The sequence below is a fragment of the Emys orbicularis genome, chromosome 2 (assembly GCF_028017835.1).
Source record: "Emys orbicularis isolate rEmyOrb1 chromosome 2, rEmyOrb1.hap1, whole genome shotgun sequence".
Lineage (NCBI taxonomy): Eukaryota > Metazoa > Chordata > Testudines > Emydidae > Emys > Emys orbicularis.
This window is the reverse complement of record NC_088684.1, coordinates 262,632,293-262,647,472: the sequence shown is the minus strand read 5'-3', so window position 1 is coordinate 262,647,472 and position 15,180 is coordinate 262,632,293. Positions and strand designations below refer to the sequence as shown.

The window sequence follows — 15,180 nt, the reverse complement described above, 5'->3', positions numbered from 1 at the left end:
CCCTTTGGTTAGAAAACGGCCTTTTCTTTGTCCCTTGAAATTCCATTTATGTTTAGCTTGCCTGTGTTGCTCAGAAAAATGATAGTAGCATGAACATTCTAAGCAGAAGCAACAGACACTGCAATGGGAACGTCTGGGAGCTGCCAGAGGAGCTGCAGCATTGCGGGTCAGGAGAGAAGAGGAAAAAGCCACACCAGGCATCAGCATCTGGGTGGTCCATCTCCTCTCTTGGGGGCACCAAATAAGGTAGGAGCTTCCCCAGATCCAGGGGAAGGGAACAGAGTTATGCCAGGCCAGTCTTCCGGACATCCAGCACCTGGCCTTAGCAGCTCATCCTCCCTTCTGGGATCACAGCCTTCTCCTGCCAACAGTTAATGTAACTCAAATGGTAGTAGTCTGTGCTGCTACACAGAAGCCTGCTGTTGGTGCGTGATGGAGGGACTGTTACAGAATTTGTTTTTCCCTTTAAAACAAACTAAGAAATTACATATAAAATACTATGGTAAAAGAAAATTATTAAATTTCCATAGTCAAGTACTCAGTAATTAGGAAATGCCAGAATTAAGGCTGCCTATGCAACCTTAGTTCTAAGCCCTTGAGCACATGCATTATGATGAAATCTTTAATTACATGAACACATACTCTTTTTCCTGCAGGACCCCTGCAACATTCAGTGCACACAATGGATTCACAAGAGGGCTGAATTAAGATTGCATGGACAACTGTAAATCTGCCATTTCCTAATTGTCACTGTTTGGCTTTGCAACCTAAATAAAGTTCTTTTAATACAGTTTTTTCAATGTATAAATACATATGTAAGAAATATGCAAGAGCATCAGAAAATTTGCCTCATCAGATTATTTACTAAAATTTAAATGGAATATTCAGAAAGCCCTGGCATCTTTAATTCATTAAAAAAATTCACCACAATGAGAAACTGTATCTCAATGTATATTACTGAATAGCCTATCAATGGCATGCAGTAATAAGAGGGTAGGTATACCCTGCACTGCTATATGAAAAACAAGTTTGACTCCCAACCCTAATAGTCTCCAGCCTGGAAGGAGACAGCTTCTTGTCATTCAGTGGGAACTCAATGTGGTCAGTTAAGGATTGTTATCTATCAGCTCCAAAGGTAGTCCCAGTCCTCTGCAGCTAACAAGGACAGTGATCACATTGCAAGGGCTTGATGGAAAGAGGGTTTTATGGCACAACAGATTTTGTCACCTTCCATTGGATAGGGTCTGTACATAATTGTTATCCTTCCAATTTAGACTCTCTCTCTTTCCTGTTTGGAATCATTTTTGACATGTATAACTACTACACAAATGCCTCCTCCAGATTAGGTACTCAGGAGGCCTGTATCTCAGGGTGGTATGGCATCAAAAATGATAGAACATTTAGAAAACCTGAACTATGAGGAGAGGTTAAAAAACTGGGTATGTTCATTCTTGAGAAAAGAAGACTGAGGGGAGACCTATTAACAGTCTTCAAATATGTTAAGAGTGTTATAAAGAGGATGGTGATCAATCATTCTCCATGTCCACTGAAAGTAGGACAAGAAGTAATTTGCTTAATCTGCAGCAATGGAGAATTAGGGTATATTTTAGGAAAAGCTTTCTAACTATAAGGGTAGTTAAGTACTGGAATAGACTTCCAAGCGATGTTGTGGAATCCCCATCATTGGAGGGTTTTAAGAACAGGTTGGACAAACACCTGTCAGGGATGGTATCAATTTACTTGGTCATGCCTCCGCTCAGGGGGCTGGACTTGATGACTTCTTGAGGTCCATTCCAGCCCTATGATTCTATGGTTTCTGTGGGATGGAAGGAGATGACCAAATTTTCTGTGGCATAAAAGAGTTCTCTGTCGCCAACATGTCCCTAAATTGTTTCAGAGCTGAATTGTCATCAGAAGATGAGCCACACTGAGTCAAAAACAGAAAAGTCACCAACAAAGGGTAACTCCTCTGTACCATCAAAGAACTCTGCAGCAAGCAGTGCTGGTTAGCAATGCAGCTACAGTAACCCTATCTAAGAGGAGAGACTCCTCTATATAGCCAGGCATTTGTAAGTCACATGAAAAAAACAACAGCATTTGGTTGAGATAATACCTCTTATACTGCACAAGGGAAGGCAATTTGAATTTCTACCTCAGGTGTCTTTGTGTCTGTCACCTGACATCATCTTAAGGCTACATATGATTACCCATTTCTGAAAGGTATTATGGCCTTAGATTTCAATTGAGTTTTTTTTTTAAAAATAAAGAAATTTAGAGTGATGCATTTTCCAGTTTTGAATGGAAGTTACTGCTTCAGTTCTATTTTATTACTGCAATTTTACAGACTTTATTGAGCCAAACCATATCAATTTAAGTTACATTCCATCACAATGTGGTTATACACAGACTGAACTGCTTTGGGTAGAGACTATTCTTTCTTTCCTCTCTGAAAAGCACCTATAAGAACAATAAAACCAAACTAAAACAGTAAGATGTTCAGGGCAAGGACTAACTGTGTTTGTTTTGTACAGTGCCTAGCAGAATAGAGTTTTTGGGTGCAAAAGTAAAAATAATATTTAACAGCTAAACCAAACAAAAATCTGTCTACTTTTAAACCTAATAGTACCACAAGAAATAATTCATTCTGATTGTCACTAGGGGTCAGTATTAAGACATATTACCTTCATACAATACAGCTAGTGAAATTCTGCTGTAGGTTCCTCTTTCAGGAGTACAAACTTCAGTTATAAGAGAGACATTTAAACTAGGAAAAACGATAAAATCTGTAATATTATAAATTATCACACACCACTGTTTTAAAATTTAGCACTCAGAAGAGATCTTGGAATTTGTACGCATACTCAACAATAGATCAAGTATTTTCTTATGTATTTTTGTACATTGATACTTCTATGTTAATTCTAAAAGATTATCTTGTATGGTAATAACTCTTTCATTTTAAACTAACTTGTGTGAGTCAGACCCAATCTATGATTTGAGATAGACAAGGGCTTTGTTTAAACTTTCCCTTCTCTCATAGCTTCCACCATCAAGCACTCCCTAGCACACTTTTAACAGAACACCAAATAAAATACAACATATTAAAAATTAAAATATCTATACAATATAGTTTTATGCTTTTACCGTTTAATGGGGATGTGGGGCAGGGCACTAGCTGGGCTACTGATGAAGACATACATTCCAAATGTAAACAAACAGATTACTTAATGTTTCTTCCCTTGACAGCTATGCATATTTAAACACTTGTCGTCTGTTATCATCGCTGGATATTGAAAGCACTTCTTTAAAAACAGTGGTTGGGTTCTCAGCACAGGAAAGGTCCATTTTGTTATTATTTATAAAGCATTGTCCAGATACAATGGACCAGTAGTTGAGCTAGGTCAGCAGACCAATGAATTTCAATAGAGGCTTGATCCAATGCCCTCTGAAATTAATGGTGGAACTCCCCTTGACTTCAGAGGGCACTGGATCATGGTCTAGATTAGCCTTGTTGACAAGCAGCAAGTTCCTGATCTGGACCTTATAGCCTAAGATCCAGATCCTGCAAACACTTATACATATAAGTTAAAAGGTGCTCAGATACTAGAGTTATAGAGGCCATACAGTTACCTAGATGGATAGAATTTTACCAACATGAGTAGCTCTCCTGAGTTCAATTAAAAATTAAAATGAAAATGAAAATTTTTAAACCCTCTAGTCTGGTAACCTTGCTCTTCTTGGGATGACGTTCTGTGATCCCCAAAATCCTGATGTATTATCTAGAAGATCCCTAGCAAGTCAGTAGTGGTCACCTGGACTTGTGTTCTATCACACAAGAAATCATGCATGTACACCGCTACCTCGATATAACGCGACCCGATATAACACGAATTCGGATATAATGCGGTAAAGCAGTGCTCCGGGGGGGGGCGGGGCTGCGCACTCCGATGGATCAAAGCAAGTTCAATATAATGCGGTAAGATTTTTTGGCTCCCGAGGACAGCGTTATATCGAGGTAGAGGTGTACTACAACTCTCTTCAACCCTTCATGCAGCCTCAATAACCTGTTTTTCTCCCTCCTCCCCCAAATAAATCTTTAGCTAAAAACCCTATATTTTGCATGTACAACAAACTATAAAAAATATACATTTTGGATAATATCCTAATTTTTGTGGATAGTGTGAATGATTTAGCATGGCTGTTAAATCTTAAATCTATTTAAGAGCTTATTTCTTCCTTGATGATAACTCTAGTAGATGCCTAAAATTCAAATGTAACCAGCGTTACTAAGACAACTATAAAATGATATATATACTGAAACAACACTCAAGATAGGAGAGAGAGTCAGATCAGTTTATGCCTTACCTGCTTGTATATTTAACATGTTTAAGCCACATTACCTCAGAGTGTATCTAACTAGTTTCATTTTACTTTTAATAATTGTCTATAGTATGGCTAAGTTATCCTATAAAAATGAAAGGCAATAAGATAGAGATATATTTTAAAAGGTTAATATAAGAATAGAGCCATATACGTTCTAAAATGAGTTGTCCAGGATGGAATAATTCCTTTTCGTGTCCAATAGATGGCAGTGATGTTATAAATGAATTGTAAAACTTTGCTGAAATATAATGCCTAAAAACCCCCTGTGAACTAAGAGCTAGTTCTACTAGCACTAGTATATTTTGGGATTTTTGCATAATTTATATTATTGAGGTGTTATGGATTTCATGGAGCTGGGACACTTTATAAACAGACAAATTTCACAGGCTCTTTCGTGCAATTTATTTGACAATGGCATTTTGGTGTTCAAGTGACTGTATGGAACTTCATAGTTATACAAATCAGTATTGCATATTGTAATAGGGTGCTTGGAGGGCCAGGGGGCCTACTGGTTGGAGCACCTGACTTCTGGCTCCTTGCTTCCCTAGCAGAGGTGCCTCAGTCCTTAAGAAGGTGTGGTAGGGGGACCCGAGCCCTCCCTCTCCACTGGGTCCCAGTCCAGGACCCTGTGTGATGAAATGCCATCAGGACTCTCCCAACAGAAAGTCTAATCTACTGCCCTGGGCTACTTCCTACCTCTGTCCCTTCAGTTCAAGGGTGGCCCCATAGTCTGAACAGTCTAGAGTGGCTCAACTCAAGTAGCACCCCTTGTGGACTTCTTCCAGCTTCCTTCCACAGTCTCAGACGTAAGAGGTAAGATTGAAGGGGTCCAAAATGTCTTTCTAGTTCAATCACACAGTTCTCTCATGGCTAGGTGTTCCTTCAGGGGTGCCACTTAGGGAGGGTTCCCCCTAGAGGAGCACCTGCTCTCCCCGGAGTTTCATACCACGTTACCATTTTACAAACAGGGGCAATGCTGGGGGGGGAGGTTGCGGGGGCTATAGCCACCCCAAAATTTGCTTTAGCTCCCCCATAGCCACCCGTCCCAGAGCTGGGTGCCCAGCCAGCTGCTCTCCAGCTGCCCAGCTCCTGCCACCACTGCAGTATCCTCTTTTTTGGGAAGCTTGAGGAGCTCACCTGATGCTAGAGGTGGCCATGCCTGAGTGGGTCATTGCTGAGCGGGGGGTGGGGGGACAGGGAGCCTGTCTGTGCTGGTGCTTCTGACTCAGGAGTGGGAGATGCGGCGTGTTCAGGCTCCTGAATGCTCAGCTTAAAGAGAGTGCGCTGACACACTCAGGCACACACACAATCTCCCAAACAGACCCCTACCCCACATGCTCTCTCTCACACTCTCCCTCAAATACTCCCCCAACACTCTCTCTCTCACACACACACACACACTACCTCCAACACTCACTCTCTGACACACACAGTCTCCCTCAATACACACACTCACTCTCTCTTGCACTCCTCAACACACACACACACACACACACACACACAGTCTCTCTTACACATTCCCCCCCCAATACACACATTCTCTCACACACAGTTGTATTATTATTGTTGTTGTTACTTCTTGGTACTTCCTGTCAAAATGTGCAATGCACATATATTCTCTAATTTTATTCTTTCAAAAGTTCGTTAATTATTACAGTACTGTTATTTTATTTTTTGACTGCTCTGTGCCTTTCATAATTTTATTTCTCTTTTATGCTTAAATTTTAATTCTTTGAGTAGTGAGTTATAAAATGCCTAACCAGTCCTGGCTGGAGTAATTATGATTATTACTTTTATTACCATATTGTGCTTTGTCATTCATTATTTAAAGTGATACAATCAAATAATAGTATCCTTTCTAGAATGCAAATTTAGCTTGTACTCACCTTAGCAGTGCAAATATTACAAAAATTAACTAAACATATCACTTTAAACACTGGGCAGATGAAGATCGCTTATTTTCAAACTGTATTTTAATTATAGCTGTAAAATAACTTAAAATTTGTATGAAAATAAATGTGGTTCCAAGTCTGATACTAATAGTAATAATGGAGTCAAATGTTAGTGAGTCACGTACATAGAATCATACAATCATAAGACTGGAAGGGACCTCATCTATTCCAGTCCCCTGCACTCATGGCAGGATTAAGTATTATCACATGATTGTAATTGGTAAACATAAATGCCAAAATAATTTGAAGAATAAATTCCCATTCTTAATAAAAGGAAAAAACTTAATCACGTATGTTAGAATTAAGTAAATACATTTTAGTGGAGTGAAAAACAATTGACTAAAATAGAGTAGTTAATGGCAGTAACACAGAGAAAGTAAGCAGATTTTATTTATTTTTAAATAAATTATTGTGCAAAGATAGTGTACAAAGTATCAAATCTATGTTTCAGATATCTGTGTTAAGGTTCCAAAACTGATACCTCAAAGTGTGGGATTGGGAATATCTTCCTGTATTATCACTTGATTGTTCTAAACTTACATATAAACTTAAAATATGGCTTTAATTGGTGTTTCTATATATTTTTCTTTCTTTATATAGGAATTAGATACAGTGCTCCTGTGTCAGCTAATTTCTAAGTTATCTGCAAAAAAAACTAGTGTTTTCAGGTGCCTAAGTAGCCCCTGGAATCATGGTTAATGTTGCCCCCTACCATCAAAATCTGAAATGCCGCCCCTGTGTTTCTTGGTCTCCTTAGCAGTCTCCTTTGGTCAGAGATGCTGTGCTTCTTCCCCCATGGCTGCCCCAGCTACCAGGCTTCTAGTAATGCTAATAATACAGCCAGTAATGCTATAGGGAAGCAGCTAGCGTCTGCCTCTTTGCCAGTTAGCCCTGAACTGAGCCAGGTTGTCGTCTTTTCTTCTTCCTCCACGCCTAGCACTGACTGCAGTTATAACAGGACACGGCTAGCTGGTCTCATAGGCTTTCTTTAACCCTTTTCGTGCTGGTGTCAGGTTTCTTGGCTTCACCATGTATATCCTCCTTTATTAGGGTGGCTATTCCTGCATTCCCAGAATACCAGACATTCCGGTACTTCCAAGAACAGCATGGACCTGCCCCTGCTGATGTGACACCACTTCCACCAGTGTGAGCTTGGATGTGTGGTGCGGGAGAAGTCATGCTGCATAGGGGAAGAGGGCACCCTTTTTAATGAGATCTGTAAGAGGGGCTGCAGTCCATTAGGGTCTTTGTATGCTCACCCACTGTTAGAGCCACTTGAATGTGGGGATAAGATTTTACGTCCATGCACACATCATAACAGAATGATGCCTGGGGTCAACTCTGAGTTTGGGACCACCGAGCTCCGCAGCAGGGTCTGAGCACACCCTGGTTCTGCAAGCCCCACCACATCTACAGGAGTGGCGCCAGGGTTTTTGCCGCCCTAGGTGGCAGCGCTCCTCCTCTGAGCATTTGGTGGCAGGGGTCCTTCTGCTCCGTGTCTTCGGGGCAATTTGGCGGCGGGTCCTGGAGCGAGTGAAGGACCCGCTGCCGAATTTCCGCCGAAGACCCGGAGCGGAAGGACCCCCCGCCACCGAATTTCCGCCAAGGGCGGCAAAATGCCGCCCCCCAAATCCTGCCGCCCTAGGCACTCCATATAGAGGCACTCGAAACTAGTGCCCTGGAAAACCACATGCAAAACACTTGTCTCGGTCTTTGCTGTTATGATTGGACCTTCCTCTGGATATTTGGGAGGTCCCTGTGCATGGTATCACCCTAGTTCAGGAACCTGTGATATTCCCTTCTTAAACTCTAGTGGGTTGGCAGTTTCGCAGCCTGAGGTGTGGCTCAAAGGCTCTGCACTTTTGGTCCAGGGTATCCATGGGCCTCTTGATCGTCAGGCCACTCCTGAGTCCAGATGAGGAGGGAGTAGGTTGAAGCCCCTCAAGATGTTCGCTTCCATGGCCCGCTCCATCATTTGGCAGTGTGGGACCCTTGGTCCCAGCAGGTCCCTGGTGGAGTGTTAGTATCAGGTCCTGGCAACCAGATAATTTTCCATGAGACAAACAGTGTCAGTCAGGGTTTTGGAATGATGTCACATCACCCATTGTTTTCCTCCAGCGGGCAGTATCTGCGTGAACTGTTCGAATAGGACAAGCTTGGCAACCTGAGCATCCATCCTCATCTCATCGCTTCTGGGTAACCAGGTGGGGTCTTGGTTCCAGAGGGCACCGCTCATTGCGGAAGTGTTGCCGGCACATCTCTTCCACAATGTCCCAGGCATCAAGAATGGCTGCCTTGACCTGAGCATACTGGATATGAGTCAACAGTGTGCCCTTGTTGCCAAGAAGGCTAACGGCATTTTGGGCTGTATAAGTAGGGGCATTGCCAGCAGATCGAGGGACGTGATCATTCCCCTCTATTCGACATTGGTGAGGCCTCATCTGGAGTACTGTGTCCAGTTTTGGGCCCCACACTACAAGAAGGATGTGGAAAAATTGGAAAGAGTCCAGCGGAGGGCAACAAAAATGATTAGGGGGCTGGAGCACATGACTTATGAGGAGAGGCTGAGGGAACTGGGATTGTTTAGTCTGCAGAAGAGAAGAATGAGGGGGGATTTGATAGCTGCTTTCAACTACCTGAAAGGGGGTTCCAAAGAGGATGGATCTAGACTGTTCTCAGTGGTACCTGATGACAGAACAAGGAGTAATGGTCTCAAGTTGCAGTGGGGGAGGTTTAGGTTGGATATTAGGAAAAACTTTTTCACTAGGAGGGTGGTGAAGCACTGGAATGGGTTACCTAGGGAGGTGGTGGAATCTCCTTTCTTAGAGGTTTTTAAGGTCAGGCTTGACAAAGTCCTGGCTGGGATGATTTAGTTGGGAATTGGTCCTGCTTTGAGCAGGGGGTTGGACTAGATGACCTCCTGAAGTCCCTTCCAACTCTGATATTCTATGATTCTATGATACTCTCGGGCCGCAACAGGGTCTCTAAAGCACGATACAGTTGTGCCATCCCAGTTAGGCATGGAGCCAGCAAAACAGCTCTTTGGTTTAGGGGCCATCAGGCCACCATAGCCACTTGCTCAAAGATTTCAAGGAAGGCTTCAGGATTGTCATTAGGCGGCAGCTTGGTAAGCCTGACCGGCAGTGGCCAGGGCTAGGTTGAGTTTCACTGGCACCACTGTATCAGATGGCTGTAGTATCACGACCACCTGCTGTACCAGCTGCTCCTGCTGGTGGACTGCTAAATTGTGAATCAAAAGCTGCTGCTGGTTGGCCATTTGTTGGAACACTTGTTGCTGATGATGATTATGCGCATTCTGATTGGCCATTCATTTTAGCAGCTGATCCATCTCCATTAAGCTATGGGAGGAGGTGTTTTCATGAGGGTGTTTCCCGCTGCGCCCAGACTTCCTTATGCAAGGACTAGGGCATCTGCCTTCATTCTCTACCGATTTTGTAATAGGGTGCATGGAGGGCCAGGTGGCCTAGTGATTGGAACACCTGACTTCTGGCCCCTTGCTTCCCTAGCAGAGGTGCCTCAGTCCTTAAGAAGGGACCCTATGGAAGCAATGCTTCCCAGCAAAGAGTCTAAGTCCACTGCCCTGGACTACTTCCCACCGCTGTCCCTTCAATTTGGCGTGTGTCCCCTATAGTCCAAATAGTCTGTAGAGGCTCAACTCAAGTAGCATCCCATTGTGGTCCTTTTGCAGCATCTTGCCACAGCCTTAGGTCCTTCTGGGCAGGGCAGACATAAAATTGGAAAGGCCTAACTCCAAAATGTCTCTATAGTTCAATCTCACCGTTCACTCACTGCTGGGCGCTCCTTGGTCTCCTCAGCAGTCTCCCTCAGTCCCTAAGTGCTTCTTCCCCAGTGGCTACCCCTCTTTAAGTTAGCCACTATGCTGTTCTTATCACACAAAAATTTATATGTTGCTGTTGGCTTTATGATTTAACACTCTGGGGGCTTATAAGAAGGAACTAATACATAACTAATAAAAAATGGTTCTATTCTCATTAGTCCCACTTGTGACTAGAATATCCTCAACATCATTACACAGCAAATTCACATCACTTTAAAGATATATCTGCATTCCCATTAAATGTACTTACTTTCAGTGCTTTACAAGTGAGACAAAAAACAAAAACAAAACTAAAAACAAACAATAAACAAACCCTGTTCTAGGATGAATATGGATTACAGTATCTCAGGCTGGATATTTTTTTTCAAATTAAAAAAAGGGTTAGTGGTTTTTTTTAGTTATATGACTATAAAACAAATAGGGGCCAGATTCTCAGCTGGTGAGCTGGAGCTATGCTGATTTGTATCAGGGAAGGGTTTGGCCCTCCCATTCATGAGTCTAAAGTTACTCTTTGGCTCATCTATGACTCAGAAAAGAGCTTCACTTAGAAGTGAAGTTGGCAAGTAATTAATTATAGTCACACAGCATTCATCCTGCATACACATTTAATGTAAGTTATTGCTTTCTGATCTGCATAGCAGACCTAGGATCAGATTCACCGGTCCATGTAAGGTTGGTGCAGGACTGTGTGAGACGAGAAAAGTAAATTTAAACCAGCTTTACATTCCCGATCCTTGATCTGCGCATGGATCAGCTCAGCCAAAGGCTACTGTAATTTACATCGGCTGCCCAGGGCCTCAATGAACAGTTTCTGCAGCTGGACACTACCGTGGTCTAGGGATGTCCTGACCACATCCCTTACATTGGGGACTAATGAAGGTGGCATAGAACTGCCACACCAGCTCATCACCATCAAGAGATTCCCCTGGCAGCTGCAGCAGGTTAAAGTCTGGCCTCTTGGCTGCAATACTGTGCTCTCTTTTATGTGCGTGTAACTCCCACTGACATTGACTAGAGATCTAGGACATTGACTGGAGAATTTTTTTAAATCAAAGTATGTCCAGATTAATATTTTACATAGTTATTTATTAATTGCACACTTACCTTGCATTGCTAGGACTGCCTGTTGTGAGATTAGCCAGAGCTATGGCAGCAGCTTCTTTTACCTCTTCATTCTCACTGCTTAGCAACTGAACTAGCTGGGGAATCCCTTTAAAAAAATAATTGTACATATGCTGCTTTAACTAACCCATGGGAAACTGTAAAATTATAATATGGTCCTTACAAAATGGAGTTTAATGGAGCTAATTCCATCTCCTCCCCAATTTACTCACCTTGGATTCCAAAAGCATCTTTGCTAGCTAAATTCTCACACATAGCAGAAATAGCTTGAGAAGCAGCAGCTTTAGCACCATCATTGTCAGTTCCCAAAAGGGTTATGAGGCACTTTTCAATCTCTTCTTCATGCAAAATTTTTCTATTTTCAGCTTTACACAAAACAAACAAAAAATAGCATTAATCTTCATAGAAATATGATTGCAAATGAGAAAAATGACATCTATTTGATCTCACACATTTGTTCCTTGCTTTTGATACAAATGAGAGACTAAAGCCTGGTGTGTGGCATGACAGTTCAAGGCAATTGCACCTATATTCCTCCCTCATGGTCCACCAAGGGCACTCACTCTAGCTCCTGGTTCCTCAGCTGTCACCTCTCCTGGGCAGAGACCCACATTAAAAGGTAAGGGATATAAAAAGGATGCATTTTAATAACCAGCTTTAAACACAAATAGCCAAATTCAGTAGAGAGTTTGTTCCCTGATAGTCTTAAAATCACATGTATGATCTGGGCGGCCCTGATGCATACATATCACAAGGCTAGCTGTTTTCTCTTTTCCAGCCAGTTTCTACATATTTTATACTCATCAGAACTACATAATCTACATTACAAAGTATAATGCACAAAAACTCAAGTATTGGGAGAATTTTAAGCAACAGCAGAAAGAAACTTGGCACAGCATTGATGTGTAACAGCCAACACTCTCCAGAGGGCATTAAATGGGATTACAGACTGATTTGACAAGTAATAGACTTTGCTTCTGACCTGTTGCTTGCCAAACTAGTCTGTAATCCCTAATAATGCTCTCTTGGGGGGGGGGGGGTCTTCTTGCTTCAGTAATTTGTTTTGATATAGAAAATTCATCATTGCTATATGGAATGTTTGTATTTTTTAAAAATGCTATTCTTATTTTTCCAAATGGCATGTGTGATTAAGGATGAACATTTTTTTCATATAGAGGTAAAAAAGATATTTACTGCCTACATGAAGGCAAATTAAGAACATTAATACTGTGCAGTAGTTCCTTTAAACTAGTAAATATAGCCATTTAAAATGTATTAGAAAGAATTAGAAATAACCTAGAACAGCAGATTTTGATTAGATTTTATTGTATAGTACAGTGTACATATAAAGAAAATTATTAACATTTTAAGTTTTATTTTCCAATTGTATTCTAAGGACAAACATTTCTGGCTGACCCTATCTCTATCTGCATGAGCTTGTCCATTTGGGTTTTATTATGGGCCTATTATGTACAATAAAGCAACATCATTTTGCATCAAAGCACTTCTCATGTTCAGATGCCAACACCATATTTGTAGTGATAAATCTCTTGACCCTGGAATTATTTGAATATATTGATTTAATACTACACAGAGCAATCAGACACAGGCAGCCAGCGGAGTCTGGAGGACCAACACCTCATCCCGTTTTTGAGCACTGAGCCCATCATGAACTAACTCTTGTTGTTTAGGTTTTTGTTTTTTTCTTCTACTTCTCCTTTTTACCCCAAAACTAGGAACAAAGAGCCCAATACACTATTGCCCTGCACCTTGTGTAATCATTTATACCAAAGCAAAGTTAGGGCAAAGTGGGTGAAATATACTACTAAATTACAATTACAGAATTTAAAAACCATTTTGTTCTCACTTTGCACTCACGTAAATGATTGCATTATTTGTGAGACAACAGTGAATCAGGGTCAAAGCTTATAAACCATAACTCTGGATGTACAAAATAAAAGCCCTGCAAAGGAACTGTATTAAATCCAGAATTTTGTGGCACAACAAAGCAATCTTTAATAGCACAGTGATTAAACTGCCAGTTTGGCCTTATATAAACAGAGCACTGAACTAAAGATGGTGTCCAAAATTTAATAAAATATTTGTGCCACCTAAGTTGCTTTGTTCATACAGTGTAACCCTTTTGTGACATCTTTCCCAACAAAGAAAAGCTAAGGCAAATACTTTTTTGAAGGATGACATGCAAAAAAATAATGTGTTTACTAGCATCACATACATCAGGAAAAAAGCAACTTCAGTGACAGCTGCCAACACTACTTATTTCAGAAACTGACACTGGTTTATAGCTAACTGTTGTAGTCAGAAAATAGATACATGTACCATCATAACAGAGGTACAATTTTCTATTTTAATGCAAGACCATAATTCTTTTTCTCTACCCTGCTGGAAATGTTCTCAAAATCCAGCTGTGTTCACCAAACCTGCAAAGGGCAGATTACTGTATAGTTATAACAGATTTTAATGATGAAGTCACATGCTGACTCAGAACTATAATGCACTATATTGGATTTCTGCCCAAGAAGTCATGCACTTACATTTTAATCAGAGTAATAATCAAGTACTATACCAGACACTAGGCATACTACTAATGCAATGAATTTACAAATGCTGCATGTTTAGTACCTTTACAGTACAAAAAAATCCCCAAAACACAATTGCATACTGTTGATTCTGATTTTCCCCTACACTGTTCCTGGTAATTGCTACTGTTCCACCTTTTCTTCAGCTAAGAAGTTAACTTTAGATCATGAACCTGGCTAGCTGCAATGTATTTAACATCTCCCTCTCTCCCTGGTGCCATGTCTAGGAGCTAATTTATTGGACAGAGTTTCACACTAGCCCAGTATAACACGTCATCCTTTCATCTAACTTTCAGCCACCCTAAATCCTACAGTTTTGAGGCAAATATTCTTAATTTTCTTCTCTAACCTCTATTTTTCTAACTTGTTTAATCTACGCCAGTGGTCACCAACCAGTCGATTGTGATCGACTGGTCGATCCTAGAGGATCTCCCAGTCGATCGCAATCTCCGGCAGCACAGCGGGGCTGCCGCTAAGATAGGCTCCCTGCCTGCCTAGGCCCCATGCCACTCCCGGAAGCGGCCAGTCTGGCCCCGCGGCTCTGGGGGCGGAGGGGCAGAGGTCTCCCTCTGCAGCTGCTCCTGCCTGTAAGCACTGTCCCCGCAGCTCCCATTGGCTGGGAACAGGGAGCTGTGGCCTATGGGAGCTGCGGGGGCGGTGCTTGCAGAGAGGGGCATCCCAAAGGGGATGCAGGGGTGCGTTGGCCCTTTCCGTGAGTGGCGTGGGGCCAGGGTAGGCAGGGAGCCTGCCTTAGTAGCAGCCATGCTGCACCACCGACTGGGAGCCGCCGGAGGTAAGTGCTGCTCGGCAGGAGGCCACACCCCAAGCCCCAGCCCTGAGCCCCCTCTCAGAGCCCTCACCCCAAACCAGTCCCGAGCCCTCTGCCAGAGCCAGCACCCCATACCCCCTCCTGCACTCCAATCCCTTGCCCCAGTCCTGACCCCCCTCCCAGAGCCAGCACCCTGTAACCCCTCCTGTACCCCAACACTCTGTCCCAGTCCGGAGCCCCCTCCTGCACCCAAACTCCCTCCCAAGCTTGCACCCCTCACCCCCTCCTGCATCCCAACTCCTTGCCCCAGGCTCAGTCCAGAACCCCCTCCCACACTGCGAACCCCTCAGCCTCAGGCCAGAGCCCGCAGCACCTCCCGAACCCCAATTCCCTATCCCAGCTCGGTGAAAGTGAGTGAGGGTGGGGGAGAGCAAGTGACGGAGAGAGGGGGGACGGAGTGAGTGGGGCGGGGCTTTGGGGAAGGGGCGGGGCCTC

At 42.7% G+C, this 15,180-nt stretch overlaps 1 protein-coding gene across 1 annotated transcript in view; it reads right to left on the bottom strand.

Moving 5' to 3' along the window:
* ARMC3 (armadillo repeat containing 3) overlaps positions 1–15,180 on the bottom strand; it is a 102,104-nt gene that overhangs the window by 40,889 nt on the left and 46,035 nt on the right. The window contains exons 8-9 of the mRNA XM_065398468.1: positions 11,529–11,681; positions 11,299–11,404 (exon numbers count right to left, since the gene is read on the bottom strand). Of these exons, the coding sequence (XP_065254540.1) occupies positions 11,299–11,404; positions 11,529–11,681 (259 nt within the window). The remainder of the gene's footprint in view (positions 1–11,298; positions 11,405–11,528; positions 11,682–15,180) is intronic.